Source organism: Psittacula echo (genome assembly GCF_963264785.1).
Source record: "Psittacula echo genome assembly, chromosome: 17".
Taxonomy (NCBI): Eukaryota; Metazoa; Chordata; class Aves; order Psittaciformes; family Psittacidae; genus Psittacula; species Psittacula echo.
Window position 1 is genome coordinate 8,711,720 of NC_137753.1, and position 24,504 is coordinate 8,736,223.

Consider the following 24,504-nt stretch of genomic DNA (forward strand, 5'->3'; position numbering starts at 1 on the left):
GGCTGGCGGGCCCCACTTGTGTGGGAAGTGCGTGGGGTCCCTGTGGGATCATGGGGCCTTTACCAGCTCCGTCGCCACTAGGTGACACTCTTGATCCAGAGCCTTTCCTGGCGTCCAGATGTTCACTGGCCCGGGGAGTACTGCGGGAGCTGAGGAAGGCGAGCGTGGGCATGGATGTGGGCATGGATGTGGACATGGATGCGGACATGGATGTGGGCATGGATGTGGGCATGGATGCGGGCATGGATGTGGGCATGGATGTGGGCATGGATGCGGACGTGGATGCGGACATGGATGTGGGCATGGATGGGGGCATGGATGGGGGCATGGATAAGGACATGGATGTGGGCATGGATAAGGACATGGATGTGGGCATGGATGTGGGCATGGATGGGGACATGGATGTGGGCATGGATGCGGGCATGGATGTGGGCATGGATGTGGGCATGGACATCCCTTCCTGGATGAGGGAGGGACCCGAGCACCTTGGCTGGAAACCAGCGGGCTCTTTTCCAAGGGTGAAAAAGGGATTTCCCAAGGGATCAGGCATCCCCTGGGCTGGGCTGGGCAGTGCGTGCCCTTGCAAACCTCTGCTCCCACTGGTGCCTCTCAGCCTGGCTGTGCCAGAGGCAATCAGGTGATGCTCCCTTGTTGAACCTGACCCTGGGGAAGGTCCCAGTGCTCCCATGGGATGTGAGGCTGTTCCGTGCAAGCCACCAGCTCTTAGTGAATGAATCCCAGGCTCTGGGGGCTCTGCACGTGTTTGGAGAGCAGCTCCAAATGGTGTTGCGTTGAGGCAGCAGCTGCTGCAGCAAAGGGGGTGGGCTGAAAGGGAAGGCCCCTGGTGGGGCTGGAGGTGTCCTGTGTGTTGGGGTTATTTATGTGCCTTTGGCTGTGCGGTGCCTTCCCAAGGCAGGGAGCAGGGAGCTTTCCAGAGAGCCGGGAAGAGGTGGAGAATCACAGACACCTGCGCTGTCACCAGCCCCTGCCGTGGGGCTCTTTTATTGCTGTAAGTGGAAACAGGGCTGAGTTTGGCCGGGGAACTGTCGCTGTGAGCCCAGAAGCTGCAGCGCAAGGCGCTGGGAGCAGGACGTCCCCACCTCCTTCAACACAGCCAGAGCCTCAGTGCAGGCCGTGGAGGCTGTTCTGTGGATGGAAGGTGCTAAAGGCTCTGCCCAAAACCAGCCCTAAGGAGCCATCCCACTGAAAGGATGGAACAAGACCCCGAGGACACCCGGCACTGATGGCGCTGGCCTGGACCGCCCGCGTGTCCTGAGTTCCCTCAGCCCTTCCCGTTCTCCTCAGCAGCCCTTTCCTTTGCCATGTAGCTGTTGAGGACCTGGATTTGCTTTCCCTGCTGGTGGTGGGGGAGAGCAGAGCTGGTGGAGCCACAGTGCCCTGCAGATGTGTCCTGGGGCGTGCGCAGGGACAGAGCACACAGGGGAGGAGGAGGCTGTGCAGGGGCAGTGCTGGGATTCAGAGCTCATTTAAGGCAGGTTTTTTAAACACGTTTTCACAGAATCAGGGAATCCCGGAATGGTTTGGGTTGAAGGGACCTTAAAGCTCATCCAGCTCCAACCCCTGCCACGGGCAGGTACACCTTCCACTAGAGCAGCTTGCTCCAAGCCCCTGTGTCCAACCTGGCCTTGAACACTGCCAGGGATGGGGCAGCCACAGCTTCTCTGGGCACCCTGTGCCAGCGCCTCAGCACCCTCACAGGGAAGAGCTTCTGCCTAAGAGCTCATCTCAGTCTCCCCTCTGGCAGGTTAAAGCCATTCCTCATTTCGCTTCCATCAGTTCAGATTCACTTCCCCAGCAACCACGTCCAAACCAAGGGCACAAAACCTCCCCCTGGTGCTGGAGGACGCGTTCCTGATCCAATCCAGAAGCAAAAGCTCTGGAGCTGAAGTGCTCCCGAGGCTGGGGTGCAGCAGCGCTGGGAGGGGAGCGTGGCTCTGCGCTGTGGCACCACTTCCTCCCCGAGCACGGAGCCAGCTGGGATGAATCTGCCGCTCCTTGATGTGCCCTCGCTGGGAGGCTGCCGCGGCGGGCTCCGGGTGGGTTTCTTGCTTGTTCCCAGCCCAGATGTGCTGAGGAAGGGAGGGTTTCCTGGTGCGAACGCTGCTCCCGGATCCCTCCCGCTGTGATCAGAGCCTCGCGTGCGTGCGCTGCCCTGGGCCCCTGCCAGGACACGATGACGCGGAGGTGGCCGCAACGGTTTGGCTGGGAGCATCCAGGGAGCTCTGGGGAGCAGAGGGAGCACAGACACAGTCACCAGCCCCAGGGAGCCTGCCCTGGCTGGCCTCGTCCTGCCGCTGGAGGCAGATGTTGCCCAGGGAAGTGGTGCAGGGATCCCGTGGTGCCCATGGGCTGTGTCCATGCACAGAGCTGAGCCCTGCTTTGCATCGCCCTCATCCCTTGCTCCGAGATGGCTCCAGGCCTCAAGTGCCTGTTGGGCCACGGAGGAAAGCACAAAGTTTGAGAAAAGTGGGTTTTGGTAAAGAGCCTCGTTCCTGTCCCAGAGTGGGTGCTTGTGCACTGCAGCCGGTGCTGGGGCTGCAGCAGGATGGGGCCATGCACAGCTGGCTCTCACTCCACATCTGCACCAACATCTGTGGTGGTGCAAGGAGGCAGGGGCAGTGCCTGTGCCCCACAGCAGACACGTGCACGGCTCAGGTCTGTGCTGGGTTGGGTGCCCTTGGCTCTGCTCGTCCCCATCAGAAACTGCAGCCAGCAATTGGAAGGAAAAGAAAGCTTTTGGCAGCTGGGTGGTTAAAACCCCAAAGCAGATCCTGCCGAGCACCACGAGGTGTTGGCTGTGGTGTGTGGAGGTGGTGGCAGCACTGAAAGACTCAGAAGTGATGAACTAGAAGGGATGAAGAAGCCAGCAGGACCCCTGGCTCCCACTTGCCGAAGGGCAGTTGCCGTGGGTCCATCCAGGGATGTGCTGCGCCGAAACCAGCCCAGGTAACCATGGAGCAGAGAGGGGAGGGCTGATGCTCTCCTGCTGCGGTGCAGCCTCTGCTCTTGGCTTCTGCTCGCGCCCTCAATCCCTGGCTGCAGATGGGTGGAAAAGCAGCCAGCAAATCCTCCCTGTGCCTCTGGCTGCTCAGAGCGGGCTCTCGGTGCAGGTTTGGATGCTTTTCATGTGGCTTTGCTTCAAATCACCCAGCGCAGAGTATGGAGCCTGGCATGGGCAGGGCTTGCCCATGGACCTGCTGGTCCAGGGGTCACTGCTCACCTGCCTGGCCAATGTGGGGTCCCCAGTGCTGGCGTGGGGAGGCAGAGCACAGTGCGGGCTGTCTCTTTAAGGCAGAAAAGGGAACTCTCTGCGTGCCACTTTGTGGAGTTTAGAGCAGATCCCTGTTTCCATCAGCATCTCCCTGCATCTCATGCCCTCCTCGCTCTCCCTGGCCCCACCTCCTCCGAATCGGCGTTTCTGCATCCTTTGCTGTGCAGCGCCGAGCCGCAGGTGAAGGTCTGGCTGGTGCCTGCACATGGACACACAGACACGGACACGGACACGGACACAGGCACGCACCCCGCACGCACCTCTGCCGGGGACAGGCACCTGCCCACTCTGAGCGCTGCATCCTCCTCCTCCCGGCGCGCGTGGCTGGGAGCAGCTCCGGCTCTGCCTCTCCTCCCTGGCTCTGGCTGCAGCAGCAGCAGCGAGAGGAGCTCAGTGCGGCCCCACTGCCCCAGGGAACACAGCTCTGCAGGGAGCCAAGCCCAGCCGGGGGGCGGGTGAAGGGCCCCAGGGATCCAGAGCATCCCCAGCATTCCAGGTCCAGAGCATCCCAGTATGTGATGTATCCCGAGGTCCAGAGCATCCCAGCATCTGAAGTATCCTGAGGTCCAGAGCATTTGAAGCATTCTTATGGTCCAGCGCATCCAGAGCATCAAAGCATCCTGCTATCCAGAGCATCCCTGGCACCTCAAGCATTCTGCCATCCAGAGCATCTCAAGCCGTCTTGGTGCCCAGAGCATCCCCAGCATCCAGAAGCAGTGTCCAGGGGCATCTCGGAGCAGGGGGATTTGCAGGGATGAGGAAACACCTGGCTGTGAGTAATGGGGAGGAGAACCTTGCTCCTGCTCATGGGCTCCTGGGAATGTCACTCTGCCCTGATCGCCAGTGAAGAGACAGAGCCAGGGAAGAGGGGGAGAGGAGGAGGAGAGGAGAAAGGAGGATGGATGCACGGGGATGCCTCTTCTCGCCCTGGCCCTGCCCCCGGCGATGATCACCTAGCACAGGGCGCGCTGGAGAAGGTCCCTGCAGCTCCTCATGGAGGGTAACTTGGGAGCCCCCAACGCCAGTGTGCTGGGGGAGCGCTCGCTGCTGGTGGGGAGCAGCTGGGTGGCTGCTTTCCTCTGCTTCATCATCCTGCTGACCGCGGCAGGGAACTTCCTCCTCATCCTCCTCATCGTCACCCAGCGCTCCCTCCGCAACACCTCCAACTACTTCCTGGTGTCGCTCTTCATGTCCGACCTGATGGTGGGGCTGGTGGTGATGCCCCCGGCCATGCTCAACCAGCTCTACGGGCGCTGGGTGCTGCGCCGTGACTTCTGCTCCCTCTGGTACTCCTTCGATGTCATGTGCTGCAGCGCCTCCATCCTCAACCTCTGCATCATCAGCCTGGACCGGTACCTGCTCATCATCTCCCCGCTCAAGTACAAGCTGCGGATGACCTCCTGCAGGGCCCTCTGGCTCATCCTGGCTACCTGGACCTTGGCCGTGCTGGCCTCCTTCCTGCCCATCAAGATGGGGTGGCACGAGCTGGACTTTGAGGTCAGGTCCCCAAACGTCACCTCCCGCGGGGACGAGGACCAGTGCCGGCTGCTGGTCAGCTTGCCCTACGCCCTGGTGGCCTCCTGCCTGACCTTCTTCCTCCCCTCCACCGCCATCTCCTTCACCTACTGCCGCATCCTCCTGGCAGCCCGCAAGCAGGCGGTGCAGGTGGCATCCCTCGCCTCCAACGTGGCCACTGCCACCGCCGAGGAGGCCACGGCACAGGTAAGGTACCCACAGGGACGCTGCTCCTTGCTGGCACCCGTGGTCTGGGTGCAGGGGGGGTTTGTGGCTTCTGGAGCCAGCAAAGCCAGGCTGCGGGGGGGATTTTGGGCAACATCCACCTCCTTGGTGTCCTCTGATGTCCCCTGTGTCTTGTTCCAGCTATTAAGCTGCTTGGGAGCACAGGAACAGCATGAGGAATGCATTGAAACCCAGGTGAAAATGAATGGAGCTTTGCCTCCCTTTTGGCTGGGTCTTCCCAGACAGTTTTAACCCTCCCTGAATTCCCCCTCCTCAGTCCTGGCCGTGGTGGGTGTGAGACAGATGGGGGAGAAGGAGTTTGAATCACGGCAAGTGCCCAATTCCAAGGGAGCCTTTGGAAGCGGCAGCGTCTGTTCCTGCTTCCTGGTGTCTAACGGGAGCTGCACGATCCCTCCTTCCATTGCTGCTCAGGCTCGGGTGTGTGGCTTTTATCACCAGGACTTGTTTGTGTTTCTCCAGAAGGTAGTTGCCGTTAAATGTAACAGCTTTAATTCCCTATAATGGGCTTTATTGACCTCGCATCCTGCAGGGAATGACAAACGTAATTGCCTTTAAATACCTTGATTTAGTTTGTTGCTCTTTCTGAGACAAAAGCAGCCCAGGCTCTGGGACTTGGCCAGCTCCTGCACGTGATGGGATGCACCAGCCTTTCCAAAGGGAAATGAGAAGGAAAGAACAGCGACAACAGCATCAAATGTTCCTTTTCTCCCTGCAAGTCAGGGGTTTGGGTGCTGCAAACACCTCGAGGTCCTCGAGTGCTTTGCTCTGTGTGAAACCAGCACCCACCCCCCGTGTCCCAGGAGGTTCATCCAGGGAATCCTCCAGTTTCACCTTTTTAACCACATTTTCCTTCTCTTTTCTGGGCCCAAAGCTGGGTGCCAACGGGCCCCTGGTTATCTACGGCAGAGGGCTGAGCTGATGGCTTCATTTGGGGTTGCAAGGACAGGGCCCTGAGCTGTGGGCTCTGCAGGCTCACGTCTCCGGGGTCCTGCTTTTAAACAGTTTCTGCTCTAAGCAGCAGCTCAAGCTGCATCTTCAGGGCACGTTTTATCCTCCCCAAAGCCCTGACTGAGCCGGGTTTGTCCTAAAGGAACAGCCTGATGAGAAAGCCTCTATTTTACAGTTACAACACTCCCAGTGTTGAGGGTTTCTATTGCCTCCTCTCCCCGATTCACCGCGCAGTGTGTGCCCCCTCCTGCCTGCTGCCATAAGGGAAAGGACTGCAGGCTCTGCAGCCTCAGATGGCTCCTCCCTTGGAGGCTGGGGCCGGTATTCCAGCTGGTGGGAATCACTCCTTGTCCCTTCTCCCTCCACAGGTGCCCCGCGCCCCGAGCCAGCCCGTGGCCAGCAGCGAGAGCCGGAGGTTCACCAACAAGCACAGCAAGAAGGCGCTGAAGGCCAGCCTGACGCTGGGCATCCTCCTGGGCATGTTCTTCGTGGCCTGGCTGCCCTTCTTCGTCACCAACATGACGCAGGTAAAGCGGGGCTGGGTTTTACATTGGGCTTTCAACAGGTTTTCACTTTGAAACCAGATGGGTTCAGCCTTGGGTAGCTGCGGGAACTGCTGGAAAGGCTCCAGGACCAAAGATGCAAGGGACAGGACAAGAGGAAACGGCCTCAAGCTGCACCAGGGCAGGTTTAGATGGAGCTGAGGAACAATTCCTTCCCCAAAGGGTGCTCAGGCATTGGAACAGGCTGCCCAGGGCAGGGCTGCAGTCACCGTCCCTGCAAGTGTTCACACCCCGTGGAGACGAGGCTTCAGTGCCATGGGTTAGTGGTGGCCTTGGCAGTGCTGGGGTAAGGGTTGGACTGGATGAGCTTAAAGGGCTTTTCCCACCTGGATGATTCCAAGATTTCCCTGGGGAGCAGCATCAAGGAAAAGCCCTTTGGAAAGGTTTTGAAGAGTTTCTTTGAAAGGGAGGTGCTGGCATGGCTGGGAAAGGGCCCTGGATCGGGGCTGAGGTGGGACCCGCTGCTGACGCTCGCTGTGTGCCCCCAGGCAGTGTGTGGCTGTGTTCCAGCCGGCTTCTTCGACGTGCTCACCTGGCTCGGGTACTGCAACAGCACCATGAACCCCATCATCTACCCGCTCTTCATGAGGGACTTCAAGAGGGCCATGGGCAAGTACCTGCCGTGCTGCCGGCGCGCCGGGGAGCCGCAGCCCAGCGCCATCTCCCTGTCCATGAGGAACTCCAACAGCGGGGCCCGCGCCGCCACGTCCCTCAAGAACGTGCTCACGCTGCAGGCAGAGACTGACTCCGGGGTGCTGGGGAACGAACACACCCTGCTCCCGGGGCCCATGGGCAGCCTCGGCGTGGAGCCCCCCGACACGGAGCTGCAGCCCCGGCAGCTCAGTACCCCCGTGGCCTGAGGGGGGGTCCCAGAGCTCCGAGTTCTGGGAAGGATCTGTGCCAAGCCCTGGTTCACTGCTGAATGGACCTGCCTTGTTCTCCTCTCTTCCCATCTCGCCTTTGCTCGCCGTCACCAAGCACTTGTCCCTCTCCAAGAGATGCGTCTTCTGGTCTTTTCTGGTCAGTTTGAACCTTGGGCACCACATCTTCCACAGCCAACATCTCCCTGGAGTTAAACCAAGGCCTGGCTTTCATCCCCCACAGCTCGACGGATCACCAAATGCACTGACAGCAACAGGGGAAACAGCATCCCATGACCCATGGCCAAGAGGTTTGGGGCTGTTTCAGGCCACAGAACATCCCATCTGGTTGGAGGTTAACCCCCTCACCTGACTGGGACTGTACCTGTGCTGCAGCACAGTGAACCCATCGTGTTTCATCACAAACTGCACAACGGGGGTTAAATGTGATGCAGAATGCTCAGCACCGCTTTCTGGCTCCTCAGCAAGGTGTAGGTGTTCGCCTTGTTTGTGGCTCTGTGGGTATCCTGACAAGAGATAAGCTTCCTTTTGGATTGCATCCTACAGCTTCCTATTTTTGGCGTGTGCCCATCATACTTTGAGAATCCGTCAATTTTTAGATGATGTGGTTAAAAAAAGAGACTTATTTATTCCCTTTCCAATGAAAATGTAACCAAATATTGTCTTTTAAATGACAATTCCAGCCCCTCCGCAGCCACCAGCAGAGACAAAAGTGATGAATGCAGCAGGTGGGCACTTCAAAAGTGTAATAACCCAATGAGTGCTTTTAGCACATCCCTCCTCAAGTGCCTTTCTGATGCAGCGATGGGCCGGGGGCTGGTTGCTGCCCCTTTAGAATTAGACCCTATGGAGCTGCTGCCTTTTCCAAGCACTCCCCAAACTCGCCGTTATCCAGACAAACCATCCCTGCGGGACCGGATGCTGGAAGAAGCCACCACACACCAAGCAAACTGCATTGGTTTTCTTTCCACATCACCCACGCATGTTCCAGAACTGAACAAGTGGTTGTTATGAAGAAATCTATGTTTCTTTGCCACAAATGCCCCCCAGGGCCAGCAGTGCCTGTGACAGGACTGAGCCCAGGTCCAAACAGCACAAAGGTTCGTGCATTTTTGGTACCTACCTGTGGACAGATGGGGTTTGGAATGGAGCATGAAGTGAGTGCATCTGCCTATAAACGGCTTTCTGTATAAACACACTTTGACTGTAGCTCCAGTGGAAAAGGAGCTAGCAAACACAGGGTGCAGTGTGTGAGGTGGCCAGATCAGCAGGCACAGGCTGTGGGAGACGGATGGAGTGAGGCCACTTCTTCAAGCTGAATGTCCAAAAGCAGTAACATGACTCTCATTAAAGCCAGCTCTTTGCAATGAGGTGTTTGCTTGTGGACAAACCTGCCGATGCCATGGAGGAATCACAGCCCTTTCCTGCAGCCAACAGCACTGACCTGCAAAACAGGCTGCTCCCTGGGGGCTCCCAGTCCTTGGGATGTTTCCAAGGCCCCGCTCCGGAATCAGTGTGAGCAGCACCGAGCCCCCTGACAGCAGGATGTGGAGAGAGGAAAAGCCAACGTGAGACCCCAGAACAGCCACACTTGGGACTTCAGGAGAAGTCACCTGCAGGTAAGGTGTGCACAATGCTCGGGAAGGGAAGGGAAGGTGGGTATTAAAGTAGCTGCTGGGACAGGGAGGGAGGAGAAGGACTTGGTGTGTGAAATGGGAAGCTGCAACCACGCTCTTTCCCCTCTCATGAGTCAAGACCTGATCTGGACGTGTTTCTACACAAGGAGGTTTCTCCTCCTGCCCTGTTCCTGGTAGATGCATTTGCTTTGGCTCAGCAGCAAAACAGGTCAGAAAAGAACCTCTGATGGAAGATGTGGATCAGGTCCACATGGGTTTGCAAGGCTCTGTGTAGTGGCAGATGTAAAGTGGGGTCCCTCCCTCTGGTGTGAGACTGGGGGAGCAGAGAGTGGATACCAATTAGCTCTTATGGAAGGAGGTAGAAATCAAACAGATTCATCCTATGCCAAGTATTGGTTTTATTCTAAGCCAATGAAAAATGTTCCTAGAGGGGGCTTTCAAGGCTGGAGAAGTGTGTGGGACACAAAAGCAAAGTCTCTGTGGGTTGCTGGCTTGCAAAGCCTGGGAGGAGGTTTTACAGAGTACTAAATCACAACCAGCCCACTCTGTTTGCTCTGCTGTGCTCACCTGGGGTCTCCAAGTGTATCTCCACCTCGAGCACTCACTGCACTCAGCTTGCAGACAGGGAAACAGTTGTGTTGATGGGGAAGTGCCTAAGCCTGGGCACCAAACCTATAGCAGACAGGGAGAGGAGCCAGGCAGCCCCAGCCCTTCACCTCCTCACTCAGCAGAGCCGAAGTGTGGGCACCGGGATGTATGTGCCTGGATACCAGAGCCTGCAATGCACCAGCTCACGTGAAAGCCAAAGCCAAATCGACCACCAAAAGTGAGTTTTATTTCCTAGAGCCCCTCTCCTCAATCTGCTTAAAAGTACCCACAGAGCCACCTCCTTCCCCAGAGTTGCACAGCAGAAACACAGCCCCTGATGGGGAGAGCTGCTTCCCTCCAGGATAAACCCAGTTTGTGCAAGGAGGGAAGTGCTTCCTGAGGAGCAGGGTTGATTCAGGCAGTAATCAGCCCCTTCTCCATGGGAGATGGTGTGGGCAGCTGCTCCATAAGCTCTGATCCAGTGACACACTGGTGCCATGCTCCAGGCTCTCAGGAGGGTCTGAAACGTGCAGCTGCAGCTCTGCCAGCACTACAGATATTCCTTTGGGAAGGCCAGTGCTTTGGATGGCGCTTTGGAAGCGGTTTTAGTGCTGGTTGAGCTTCTCTGCCCAGCACAAAGGTCTAATGTGCTCCTTCTCCTGCTGCCTGTTCCTTGGTTCCTCCCAGGACAGGGCTGTGGGAATCTGGGCAGTGAGCACTGGCTGGGAGAGCATCACTTGCAGCCACATCCTCATCCTCATCCTTCTCCTGCCGAGGTCCTTCCTTTTCCTGAGTCCCACTGCCCACTGCCTTCTGGGACTGCCTGGCTGGAGGGGAGGAGAAGCTGCCACTGCCCTTTTCTTCCTTGGTTTTGATGCCCACAGCTTTGAGGATCATGTCCATTTGCTTCATGTAGTCCAGGTGGCCGCTGACCTGCAGAAAACAAGAGTCCTGTTAGTTGGGAGGCTGCGAGGAGCCTGGCTAGGGTGAGTCCTTCAGCTCAGGAGCCACCAACATCGTCAGACTTGGGTTTAGCTTGAAAGGCTGGAAGAAAGAGGTCTGACAAATGCAGGTGCCCATTGATAACCTGAGCTGGCTGCTCCCTGCATGGCACATGCTGCTTCTGGATCAGTTTTCCTCTAAGGGGTGTTTAAGTGCTTGGACGTTGCTGAGTTACAAACCCCCAGATTCTGGGTACCACAAAGCATAATCTGCCATGGGCAGAGACATCAGACAAGCTGTCTTAGTTCAGCTCCCTGCTCTCTACTCAATCACGTGCCCTCATCGTGCCTTAGGTTCCTAAAAGCAAAGATTATTTTAATTGTAATAAAGTCATCAAATCTCACAACAGCTACCAAGTGTGTTAAAGGTTCTTGGCTGGAAACAGTGATCTGGCCCACACCATAGGAAACTGGGAGCCTGAGGTTGGCCTGAGCCAAATTAAAGTCAGCAATACACAAACACACAGTTTTACTGTGAGTGATTGCTGCCATAAGATAAACCCTTCTGAGATGGAGGTTGGAATGCTCCATTCCAGGCAGGACGCAGGAAGGAGAGAGAACCTCCTCTGCAGGTGACTGTACTCCACTGTGAGGGTGCTGGGGTGCTGAGGTGCTGGCACAGGGTGCCCAGAGAAGCTGTGGCTGCCCCATCCCTGGCAGTGTTCAAGGCCAGGTTGGACACAGGGGCTTGGAGCAAGCTGCTCTAGTGGAAGGTGTCCCTGCCCGTGGCAGGGGTTGGAGCTGGGTGAGCTTTAAGGTCCCTTCCAACCCAAACCAGTCTGGGATTCTGTGATTATTGTTAGATGCTAAAGGCCAACAGGCTGAAGGCAGAAGCTGCCTTCTCTGCTTCAGGTCTCCTGTGCAAGGTATGATTTGCATCCTAAGATATTTAAGCATCTCTGGTAAATTCAATTTCTAACAAATTAAACCATTCCTGACCCAGGCAGGAAGCTCTCTCAGGCAACACCACCTCTTCTTTTTTGAAGTATTGCTAGGAATTAAGGAATTTCCACAGCAGGGAATACCTGACATCATATTTCCACATTTCCTGCTTCCCAGGAAGGGGCTGCAAAGAAACCCAGCCTGCTCCCTCCTTGCTAATCTGGCTGGGTCCTTCCATGCTAAGCCAGCAGCCAGGCTTAGCAGCACACCTTGACTCAAGCCTAAAAGAAGCCTCCTTTCTTGCATGGGTGGAATTCAAGCCTTGGAGCTGTTTGCATGAAGCAGTTTTTGAGTGGTAACATTTGGATGCATCTGGGACTTGGACCAAAATGAAGTTTTTAATTAGCACATCACTAATGCAATATGCGGCTTTAACCAGCCCAGATGGCTCAATGGGCTCTGCCTGTTTCAAACAGATTAGTTAATTAAAATAACCACTGAAGGGCTAATGGACTGGCTGTTGTGTGCATTGTTCTCTGAAAAAGGCTGAACCTTTTACTGCTCACCGGGGGGCTTGGTGCTAAAGAGAAAAATGAGCACAGCGTTGGACAAGGTAGAGAGAAACAAGGAAGAAATGGGCTTAATGGGAGGGGTTGGGAAGGCTCTTGTTTGTGTGCTCTGAAACCTCTGCAGTCACCATCTACCTGTCCTGATCAGCACTGAGGAATCTCTCAGCCTGTTATGTTCTCTAGTTATTAGTCAGGAAGAATAAATCTCCTCTGCCCCCTAAGGACAAGACTTTCATAACTCCTCATCATCCAGCAGCTTCCACTAATCCAACGGGGAATTCCTCTTCCTCGAGTGCCATGATCACTGAGAGATGCTGGGTATGAGCGGTTCTGAAGAGCTGAACCTTCCCTGTGCTGCTAAAAGAGAAGCTTAGGCCTTCTGAAAGACTATCTCAGACTCCAGCTCTAAATGTCTTGAAAGGAAACTCAATTCTGTCTCCAGGATGGCCCAGGAGAGGATTCCACAAAGCCAGACCAAGGCAAGCCCTGAGAAGCATTAAGAGGTGCTAGGACTCTTTCTCTGCTATAGAATGTATGTGCCAAATCCTATACTGTGACCTTAAGTACCGAGCCATCAGCGAAAGAACAGCAAACACATTTTCTTGCTGCTTTCAAGCTGTGCAGCCATCCTGGTGGGAAAATGTAGTGATTCCATCTCTTAAAAGCCTGTTTTCCTGTGCTGAATTCTTCCGCTGGCTTGGCTGTGCAGGAGATGGGATGGGAACATTGAAAACGTTACAAGGAACAATAAAAGCATTAAAGGGAAATAAAAAGTTGTTTGAATATCTGTCAGAACAAAGGGCAGGAGGAATTCCAGAACAAATGGAATAGTGTTCTTGTAACCAAAGCAAATACATTTATGCTTGTTATAAGGAAATGCAAGCAGTGGGGTAGGTTTATCAGTGTGCATCAGTGACTTCTCCCCTGTGGTATCTGCTTTTATGGTTGCTTTGACGCACTGGAAAGCATAAGCTGCCTGTATCACTAATTCTGATGTGGGACAACAGCACTGCACTGCCTGATCTCCAAAGAGCTACAGGTGACAGCACTGCTCAGGTGGATCCATCAGGCGGCTGGAAGGAGCAATCAGTTTGGTACTTTGGAAAGGTTTCCATAGTTCAAATCCACCCCAAAGGACCAGAAATGTCATTGAGCATAATGGGCTATTAAAATTCCAACTGAAGGCTTTCTGTTGGGTGCAGTAAGTGCCATAAAGACACAGTTCAGTTTATGGGAGCTGCAGCCCCCTTCCTGGAGATGAGGTGAGCTGTGATGCTGCTCTCCATAGTGATGGAGCAGTTCTGGGTGGAGAGGGCCAGGGGACAGAGATCAGTGTGTCTAAGGAGGGATGATAATAGGATCATCTCCAGACACCACACAGCTCTCTCCATTCACAGAGCCAGGGCAGGCTCCACGTGTGCTGGTGAAGAATAAGAAAAGGAGAATTTATCTGCCATTAGCAGCATGGGAAAGGAAGGACTTCATCACAATGTAAAGAGCGTTCAGACAGTTTTCATAGTGGACTAACGAGAGAACAGACTGGTCTGAGTTGGAAAGGGCCTTAAAGCTCATCCAGCTTCAAACCCCTGCCATGGGCAGGGATGCCTCACAATAGATCATGTCACCCAAGGCTCTGTCCAACCTGGCCTTGAGCATTGCCAGGGATAGGGCAGCCACAGCTTCTCTGGGCACCCTGGGCCAGCGCCTCAGCACCCTCACAGGGACGAACTTCTGCCTTATCTCCAACCTGAACCCATTGGTAATGGGTTTGAACCCATCACCCCTTGTCCTATCACTCCAGTCTCCTCTCCAGCAACCTTGTAGCTCCCTTCAGACACTGGAAGGCATCATGGCCTATCCATGCTCTCTGCTGGACTTCCCATCACACATTCCTCCTACCCCTTTGCTTCCAAGTCCACTCCTGGTTTCTGCAGCAGTAAAACTGCTCAGAGAAAGCCCTGTTCTTGACTTGTGAACCCGTGTGAGCACACACTGCCTATGCTCTGACTGGAGCAGCTCTGCAACACACAGATGTTAATGCAGGATGTAATCTCCAATAGCCCATCTGAACAAGCAGCAATCAGTCTAAGCCACCACAGCTCAATTGCTTCCTCGCTCTCTGTAACAGGTGCTGTCAAATAAATCTAGTGGATAAATCAGCCCCATTGTAACCATTAGGAAGGTTTTATAACTGCATTTGCTAAGTGGGAGGACAGTTTTCTCTCTTTTTTTTTTACTGACAGCTAGCTAAAAACCATACTGATCACGAGAGACTTGCAGTAAATGCCTCGGAGGTGAATTCCTGTTTATACTGGAATCTCTTAGTCCTGTTTATATTGAGAGCTCTTAGTCCTCCACTTATTTGAGGATTCTGAGGCAAAGAGAACCAAGCTCTTTGGACCCACCCCAGTTTTCATCATGGATGGGCTGGGAGATGCCTAAATCAGTAGGGAGGCTGCCTGCATAATACTTTCACACTGAGCACTTTTGCATCACCTATGCTTTGTTATGCTGGCACACCTTGGCCTTTCTTATTCCTGGCAGGACACTCCTGGGGATGGGATCCTGCAAAGGCATCTGCAGGGATGGAGCCAGTCCCCATTGTAGAAACTCTCTCTGCACTGTATTTGCAGCAAAATCCATCTTTGCTTTAAAACAGATTGCCCCTGAGTGTCTCCTTCCCATTCTTGCTCCTCTCACTTGTCAAATGTTCATCAGAGTGTTCTGTAATTCTTTTCATAAAACTCCATGGTCTGGAAAATGGATCAAGACAACGACACCTAATCAAGATAGGCTTTTCCTCCAGTGGGAGTTGCTTCCAACCCCAGTGCTTTGCAGTCAGATGAAGCAAGTGGAAGTGTCAGCTCCCTCTGAAAGGAGAGCAGTGCTGGGCTGTCTGTTGGCATCACGCAGCACGGGTACAGATGCACAGCAAGGGAAGACGAGCAGATAGCAGCTCTGCAAGCTTATTCATTTAGAACTGTAAATACTGCAGCTCTGGGGGACTGGGGCTGCTGCCAGCCAGGCAGGAGGGAGTCTGTAGGGCTCTGGGGAATTCAAAGTCCAGGAAGCAGGAAGTCAACAGAAAGAGGATTTCTGAAGAAAAGTCAAAAAGAGGAGAGGAACACGGGATCAGCTGACAGGAGTCAGCTCAGTGCCAACACCGTTTGACACCTTTGGCCATTCCTCTTTTCATGCCAGCAACAGATGTCACTGCTCACAAGTGACTAACGGCAAGTCTGGGGATGGGGAAGAACTTGCCTCTGGGCACATGTGGAAATGCAAACCTAGAAAACCCAGTGAGATGCAAAGATACAGGAAAAGCAACAGTGCTGGGCCATGTTTAAAAGCCTTTACTACAGCACTTCCTTCTGGGAAGCCTCTAGTTTGTTCTGCAGGGTCTCTATTTGATCTGTAGAGCTTTAAGCCCTGTATTTTCTGGCAAGGGCTGGCCATGACTCAGGTATAATGAATGAAATGAGCAGGTAACAGTTGTGTACTTATAGGCTCAGCAGGCTGGTGCTCCAACAAATCTGAAAGCACTTAAAAGTGCTTTTGGCTCCAGAGCAGCGTTGACAGTGGGGACATTCAAACTGCAGCATCTCCCAGTCCACTTTGCAGAGTGAAAAATGAACTAAAACATGAAGATGTGGCAAAACAAGAACTGTGTGTCCAAGATCACTGTGCATATGGATAAACAAGGAAGTTTTGCATGAATTCCTGTGAAAGAGCTCACTCATCAGAGAAGACAAGGCAATGAGATCATTAGTTTGCTTAAAGTAGTTGAGTTGAATATTGCTAGACATGTGGCTTTTCATTAGTGACACCAGATAGCTTTGAGGAAGTTGATGTCTACCAGGCACACGGGTGAGTATCTTCCTGTTTCCTGGAAACCTCCAACAACTCATCATAGAGCTGCTGCAGTTACAGACTGGTTCCTGCACCACAGCACTAGTGCAGCCCAGGGGACCAAGGTACAAGGTCTATGGACTTGTCCCTGTATGGACCTGAATAGTGTTGAAGGCTCCACCAAGACAAGGCTGCAGACTGCAGTGTGGTTGAGACCCAGGTTTCCCAGCTGCTGATCCTACCTACGTGCCGTCTCCAGGGCTTGCAAGACACCAAGATCTTTCTTGGAGATAATGGCATTTTCTGTCTCCAGGATGAGCTATTTCACAACAAAAAAATCCCCAAAATACCCAAAAAGAGAGGTAGATTTTCCTTATGCAAAATAAGGAAATTATTACTCAATTTATTGAGTAAAATATAATATATATAAATATATACTATATAATAAATAAATAAATATATACTCAAAATACAAATACAAAAAGTATTACTCAATAGTGAGTGCTGGCTGGGCTATAAAATCTATAGTGAAGTGTGAGATGAGCAGGGAAGGGAAGCACACAGAGGTGCTCTCTTCAGGATCCCATTCTCCCCTCATCAATGACTGTGAGGTTGCAGTGCTGCAAGCAAAGGAAACACTGAGAAAATCAGAAGTATTACTTACTACAGATGAAAGGTCCATGTTTACCATCCTCCTGTCCTCCAGGTCGACTGGCTGGAGGCCTGCAACATTGATCTGGGCAGAAGAGGTTCTGTACACAAACCCCAGCAGCCAGTCCCCCCTAGGAGCAGAGCAGAAGAGTGTGAATAAATCCTGTTGCCAAAGCAAAGTAATTTGTAGAGATCACAGCAGGTTCCTAGGCCATGGTTGTGTAAGTCTGAATTGAATCCTGAGTCATGGGTGTAGCCTCTATCATGTGCAGCAGGTTTAAAAATCTGACCCTTCTATTTCTTTCTGTATTTGCTTAGGGATTGCAACACATTCACATATTTAACCTTTTTAATGTACTAACAGGTAGAATATTCTCCAGCCTGTAGAGAGCTGCCAATGTGATGAGGCCTACACCACCAATGTTGCTGACATAAAGATCAACTGTGAAGCTCCTCGGGGTGCTCCTGATTTAGAGGTACAGTACAAACACATGGTTTCAACGACAGGATAAGGAAGAGTCTGTCCCCACTGTATAGCATAGCCATAAGTCACTGCAGCAGTGTCAGGGTGGACTGTAGCATGATGAGTCCTTTGGCAACAACCTCCTGGGTGGAGCAACAGTGTAAAATCTGGGCGCCTAAATACTGTGGAGTAGATTTAAGCTGTGGTGTTTGTACTCTGTGATGGCAGGAGGTGAAATACACCTGCACAGGCAGCCGTTTCTAGCTGCTCCTGTCCACTCCAAGATGGTCTATGCTAGAAGTTGTGAATCTACACAGAGCTCTGCAAAACCTTTGCAATGTACCCTCCATACTCAAGCATGGGTTCTTTCAAAGGCTGAGTGAATCTGACTCATTTGGTTAAGGTTTCCCACTAGGAATTTGTAACCCTGCTGTGAAATGGGATGGGCCAGCTCTGACAGTTGGCTTTCACTCTCTGTGTCCTTTCAGGCTTCAGAGCTGAAGGAGACAAGTCACACTGGCCTGGAGTTCAACAAATTAACCTGAACAACTGTATGAGCTTGTGAAATTGGGCCCACATCTGATTGTGCAGGAATTCTATTCAATGTAACTCATCTGATCTAAATACAGTTACTCCTAAAGTGACAGAACAAAGCCACAATTGGTACGAGTGAGAGACGAGAGGCATCAGAATCAGGTGAGGTCATACCACTAAATGTTTGTATAATCCTTCTCTCATATCTAATAGCCTCACATAAGTTCTCCATATCTCTCAGTTACCTTCTCCAGCTGCCCTCGTGCTAACTGAATAACCCTCAAATCCAGCACTGAGGGCAAAGTGGAGAACCAGCAGAGTGGTGACAGGCTCCTCACCTGCTTCTTCCTATTTGGGAGCAACAAGCTACAATTTCTACATCATTTTGCATTCAACATTCAATTCATGAGCTTGGAAAAGCAGAGACAAACCAAATTACTGCACACACAGAGGCACAAACACACACACACTGTTTTATTCCAACAGCACATGCAGACTTTGGAACTATAACAAGATCTTTTGGGGGGATTTTGTATTATAGGAAATGAATACACCAAGCTTTCCAGAGTGAAATTGGGGTTTTTATAACACAGGGTGGAAGAATATTTGCCAGGGCAAATTCAGTTCCATGCTACAATTGCATCCAGCTTTTCTGGCTGCTTGGAGGACCCGAGAAGCACTCCCAAGGAGGCAGGAATTGCCTTTTCCTTCTGTAGCATGCAGAACTTCTGTCAGTGATCCGCACTTCCACCAGCTGTAAAACCTCCTGTGATCCAGAAAGGACAAAAGCAACAATCTATCTCCCTCATCTTACACCTACATACACATAGAAATACACATGTATGTTTGTACAGAAAGTACCAGCAGCATTTTCAGCCCTCCTTGATCCAGGCTCATGGCTTTATAGGCTGCCTTGACTTGCAGTTACATGGTCTTTGCTAACCTTCTTGCCTGGTTATTTCTCACTTTATTTTCTCCATACTCTTAGTCTTCCCTGCTTCATTCCTTTATTTTAATGTCCCCTTTTCCAATTGTGGTGGTAAGCAGTGTTCTGGTCACAATTATCTCCCAGTACAGAGCCATTAGACTTGATACTATCACTTGATTTCTTGATTAGCTTTTATAAGATTGCTTCAGCTGCTTCATGCCTCTGAATCTCCCTCTCCTCCTCTGCAAAGCAGTTGTCTGCACAGTGTTAAAGGCTGCTATTTGGTTTCAAGGTAATGTTTCTATTCCTCCCCATCCTTAGTAAATTTAGTACAACTATTCCCACTGTACCTCCTTTGTAAGTAAAATATCTTGGTCATATGGACTATCCTGACCAGAAACTGACTCTAGATATAAAAAGTCATCAATTTGCTTGAGCTCCTTCCCTTCCATTGCAATTTTCACAGCTTGCTCCCCACGAGCAGTCCCTGGTGAATTGTATCTCAAAGCTTTCATAGATTTTAATTCTCATTCTTTAACTGTCAGTGAACTAAAGGGCTGTATTTGTAATCCTTTACACAAAGCTGAGATTGAAAGGGGCCTTAGAATACGTCAAATGATGCACACAAACACACTGACCCAGCTTTAAGCTGATATAACACTGTCACTGTACAAACAGGACACACACACTGAGCACCTCAGGCTTCCTCTGCATCACAGAGAGCCGAGAGCTGGACACAGACAAGCATTCAGTGTCTCCTAAAGACTGGCATCCAAATGGATCTGAGGGAGAGACCCTCAGCAGGAAGAGGCTCTGACACTTGCCATCTCTGGTGCTACTGAATCAATGTACTCACCAGCTGAGCAATTACTCACTTACAAATGTCTAAAAGAGATAAATGTATGAAATAATTTCAAAGTGATACCAGGACAATGAAGCACACACAGACCTGCAGTAACCATTTATGATCCTGCCCGACACCACTTTTGCAATAGGCTTCCAGTACTTGGGATCTCCTTCCACTGGAGCTCCCAGTAAGACCACATCTTCAATGATGCCTTGGAAGTCTGTGAAGATGAAAGTAGAACAGCTCAGATTGAGCAGACAGATCAGGAAATGTATTTTAACACATCCGTGAAGGAGGAGGTAGGTTCTGATGTGTCCTAGGGAAAAATCATCACTTCTGTGGTTTAAAGACAGGAGCAGCGGAAAGGAGGATCTTGAACATCATTCTGCATAAATTCTGTGTCTGCAGCTCAAGCTGGAGTCAGTAAATGTGAAAACTGGAAATCCTGACACAGTGAAAGGGGGAAGGCTGATGGGAAGAGGGAGAAATGGCCTGGAATGGTTTGTATTGGAAGAGACCTTAAAGCTCCTCCAGCTCCAACCCCTGCAACGGGCAGGGACACCTTCCACTAGAGCAGCTTGCTCCAAGCCCCTGTGTCCAACCTGGCCTTGAACACTGCCAGGAATGGGGCAGCCACAGCTTCTCTGGGCACCCTGTGCCAGCACCTCAGCACCCTTACAGGGAAGAGCTTCTGCCTAAGAGCTCATCTCAGTCTCCCCTCTGGCAGGTTAAAGCCATCCCCCTTGGCCTGTCCCTACAGGCCGTTGTCCAAAGCCCCTCTCCAGGTTTCCTGCAGCCCCTTTAGGCACTGGAGCTGCTCTAAGGTCTCCCCTTCAGGAGCCTTCTCTTGTCCAGGCTGACCCAGCCCACCTCTCTCAGCCTGGCTCCAGAGCAGAGCTGCTCCAGCCCTCGCAGCATCTCCGTGGCCTCCTCTGGCCTTGCTTCAGCAGCTTCATATCCGTCTTGTGTTGCTGCCCCAGAACTGGATGCAGGTTGCAGGGCGGGGACTCTCCAGACTCACTTCAATAATCTATCAAATTTGTTTGATTTTCATGAAGGGCACTTTAACCTGGGTGCCCAGGGCATGATTTGCTGAAAAGGAATGTTGACTTTGAAGTGTAATAAATCTTCCTCTTATCAGACAGCCACAGCTGGAGAATTCATGATTGAATGAGAAAACTTGGGCAGCTCTGCTACTTTCCTGAAATCTCAATCAATATATTAATATCTATTCATAAATCATGTTGGTAAAGAGAGATCAAGAGTGACACCATAGAGCTAACTGAAATTCAGCGTCCTTGGAGGCTCATGGGCATAGCATGCCAAATCCATACTCTCCAGCCATGGGAGCCCAGCATTCACAAGCTGTGAGCCAAACCATTCCCAGGCTGGCCTTTGCAGGCTGTAAGCTGTATGCTGAAGTTTGTGGGGATGTGAAAGTGGGAATGAGTGCATAGCGCCTCAAGTTTGGATGGGGAGGTGCTGCCTGACTTGGTTTTTTATGTGTAAATCAATTGGTTTCCTTCCCCTGATAGCAGGAAATGACTTGGAGCTGCCTGCAGTGCCTGGGTCTTTCTCTGCAGTGTAAATCCCAGCACCTGACAACAATCCAAAAGAGCTGTTGTGGTATTATTTCTTATTGCAAAGTAAATTTTGCACCAATGGAGAACAGCAAAGAGCAATTCCATTTTGGTAGTGTAATCTGTGAGCAATAAAGCCCTGTTCCCAGTAATCATGGGCAATGAAAAAGACGCTCAGAGCTTAGCCAAAAAGAAAAGAAACCCAAAGCCTCTCAAATGCGGAGCTTGTTCCAACCAAGGTACTAAATTCCCTGGCCATAGTGTGAACCAACTGAATAAACACACAGCTAATTCATCAGCATCCTGGACATTTGGGCAAAGCATTGGAAGCTTTTGTTTCTCCAGTGCTTTGTACAGCTTATTTCTTGCTTAGAACTAAAATGCTTGAAAAATACACATTTTGTTTGAATCATTGACAGAAACCTGAGAACAGAACACTGACCTCTACAGTGCTGACACTCTTATTTCCCAGTTTGCAAAACTGTTCTATGATGAAGAACAGTAAAGACTGCACAGGCAGGAAAATGAAGAAGAAAAGGGAGCAAAAAATAAAACCTGGTAAGATCATAGAATCCCAGCCTGGTTTGTGCTGGAAGGGACCTTAAAGCTCATCCAGTTCCAACCCCCTGCCATGGGCAGGGACACCTTCCACTATTGCAGGCTGCTCCAAGCCCAGTCCAACCTGGCCTTGAACACTGCCAGGGCTGGGGCAGATTTGCTGAAAAGGAATGTTAACTTTGATGCATAATGAATCTTCCTCTTATCAGACAGCCACAGCTGGGGAATTCCAGTAGAAATCATGATTGAATGAGAAATCTTGGGCAGCTCTGCTACTTCCCTAAAATCCCAACCAATATATCAATATCTATCCATAAATCATGTTGGTAAAGAGAGATCAAGATGATACCATAGAGCTAAATGAAATTCAAAGTCCTTGGGCACCTTCTCTGGGCACCCTCTGCCAGCTCCTCACCACCCTCACAGGGAAGAACTTCTTCAGCTTTAGATAAATCAGTACCCTGTGATTTGCCACCCAGTTTGGTTTCAAGGTGCAGGTTCTGGTGGTAACGGCAATTATCAATAGTTCACTCTTCTTATTTACTAAATGCATGGGAATTGTGATGAAGAAATATGACCAATAACCACCCCATGCAGTAACTTGTCTCTGACGGGTCATTGCTACATCTTCTGCTCTAATACCATTATCTGAAAACCTCCTGAGCTCTGGCTTCCAGAGTCATTTGTGATCAGGTATCCCAAAGGTTATTTCATTGCTTTGCAGAAGAGTGTTTTCTGTGAACAGCATCTGAGTTTCTGCCATGGTGTTTCACTGGATAACCCATGCTTAGCTATCTGTCCTAAGAAATGCCATTGCCATCTGGATACAAAAGGCTGCATGTCTAGGCCTTGTATTCCTTTTGTGTGAGACATCCAAGCCCAGACCCAAACGAGTCTCAGATGTCACAGGTCCCAGCTCCATTCCTTCTGTGGCTTGTGCCGGAATGTGCATATGAAGAAGGCCTTGGCAATGTGCACTGAACACGCTGCTTTTCATCTCACCAACAGCTCAGCTTTCATAATTCAATTAAGGAACTGAAAGATCACTGTGCAGTGGGGAGCTGCTATGATACGTAATTGCAATGCAAGATTTCCTTAGAATGGCAGCCAACCTTAAAGACCCCTAATGATTTCCTTCCCTGTATTCCTTAGCTACAGTCCCCTTATTCCAGCGAGAGGCTACACACCATTAAATAAAAACCTGGAAATATCCCAGCCCTTGGCATTCTTTGGACACAAGAAGAGTAGATTTAGGGCCAGATTAGGATCTGGGTTCTGGCTTTGGGAGAACTCCATTAGGATCATTCTGGATTTGATTAGACATATTTTGAGGCCAGAATTCCTGTTTTTGAAGGCTCACATCTGAAACCAGAAGTGAAGTTCTGGTACACAGCTGTCAAGAGAGAAAATGCTGACCTGCTCTGTCCTCACTTGACTCTATTCCCACCTTCTTGGCCTTTATTGAACATTTTCCTTTATAAAGCTTTTTATTTATTAGGGGCTCTTTGTGAGGCTGGTTGGTTAATGAAGTAAACTGCCACAGAGGGGGAAGGCTGCAGGCACACACTCACTACTGACTCAACTCCAAGATGCAATTTACATCAACTGATCATCATGATTTTATTCTCTTTCTAAATCAAAAATAGAATCTATTAATAAACAGAACCACAATGGGTAATAAATTGACAGATGGTTTTATACTTGACTTTGGGGAAAAATTACCATGAAAATAGCAGATGACAGTGGCATTTCAGTGACTTAAATGGAAGAGAGGACTCAGGGAATCAGCTACAATAGCTACAGAGAGCTTCCAATAAAGGCAAGCCATCCTCTTCCAAGATCACAGCATCGTGTGGGCAGCTCACAGACTGATCCAGCAGCTGAATGTCACTAAATGTCAAGTTGTTGTTTACAGACTGGAGACCAAACTGACACACTGAGCACCTAGAGTGAGCACAGTGGATTTAATCCACTGAACTTGTGGAAGTGACAGGAGAATTGGGCTTCAAATGCATTTCAAAACCTTTTTGTTTAAGGCTTTTGTCTTATACTAGAAGACCCAAGCTCTGTTCCAGAACTCTTTCTCTTCTATAGATAGAAGGCAGAAGTTCTTCCCTGTGAGGGTGCTGAGGGGCTGGCCCAGGGTGCTCAGAGAAGCTGTGGCTGCCCCATCCCTGGCAGTGTTCAAGGCCAGGTTGGACACAGGGGCTTGGAGCAAGCTGCTCTAGTGGAAGGTGTCCCTGCCTGTGGCAGGGGTTGGAGCTGGATGAGCTTTAAGGTCCATTCCAACCCAAACCATTATTTGATTCTATGATTCTCTTGGAAGAAAACCTTCTCTGCTGGAAGTGAGGAAAATGAAGGTGAAAAAGGTTAGAAGGTGAATTTTACCTTTTTCTTGAGCCATTTCCTGCAGGCAGAAGTAAATGACTCTTGCACCCAGACTGAAGCCAATCAGTGTGACAGGTCGCTTGCCCTATGAAAGAAGGAAAGGAAGAAATGCCATCAAATACTATTCTAGACCCAGAAAGAGAGACTGGACAGGAGATCCCCAAGACCCTGATTCACAAAACACACTTTGATATTTGATATCTTTTTGCTATTCAAAAATCAATTGAAAGAATCTAATGATCACAAGTTACAATATAGTAAATGCTTCAAACAGAAAAAAACAGAAGCTGTCATTGGCTTGAGATTTCCAAATGAAAGCCTAATTCAAGGAGCAAAGTCTTCCTAGAAATGTTTCAATGAACAGAAGAAGTTGTAACACAAAAATATTGACCACTTCTAGATTTCAGACTGAGTGACAGCAGCACTGTGTGTTTGTTTTAGAAATGATGTGGGGTAAGCTAATGAGATTTTCTGTGAGATCTAAGGGAGTCTAATCTCAACAAGAACATAAAATGCTCTTCGTGTTAAGGAAGGAGTAGGTGTGCAATGGACTCTTTAGCCATCACGCTATCTAGTTTGAGATG

At 50.8% G+C, this 24,504-nt stretch overlaps 2 protein-coding genes across 2 annotated transcripts in view; one reads left to right on the forward strand and one right to left on the reverse strand.

The window, feature by feature from the left end:
* Positions 1-4,285: 4,285 nt before the first annotated feature.
* On the forward strand, positions 4,286-7,424 carry HTR6 (5-hydroxytryptamine receptor 6; the record flags this gene model as incomplete). The annotated part of the gene is made up of 3 exons (XM_080631013.1): positions 4,286-5,014; positions 6,370-6,528; positions 7,053-7,424. 3 exons carry the CDS (start codon positions 4,286-4,288, stop codon positions 7,422-7,424), a joined length of 1,260 nt encoding a protein of 419 aa, XP_080487139.1.
* A 52-nt stretch (positions 7,425-7,476) lies between these two features.
* Positions 7,477-24,504, reverse strand: part of TMCO4 (transmembrane and coiled-coil domains 4) — a gene marked incomplete at both ends in the record, with an annotated part of 32,429 nt that continues 15,401 nt past the window's right edge. Inside the window, 6 exons of the mRNA XM_080631014.1 lie at positions 7,477-7,630; positions 7,810-7,951; positions 10,408-10,603; positions 16,636-16,753; positions 19,497-19,614; positions 23,921-24,005. Of these exons, the coding sequence (XP_080487140.1) occupies positions 7,477-7,630; positions 7,810-7,951; positions 10,408-10,603; positions 16,636-16,753; positions 19,497-19,614; positions 23,921-24,005 (813 nt within the window). The remainder of the gene's footprint in view (positions 7,631-7,809; positions 7,952-10,407; positions 10,604-16,635; positions 16,754-19,496; positions 19,615-23,920; positions 24,006-24,504) is intronic.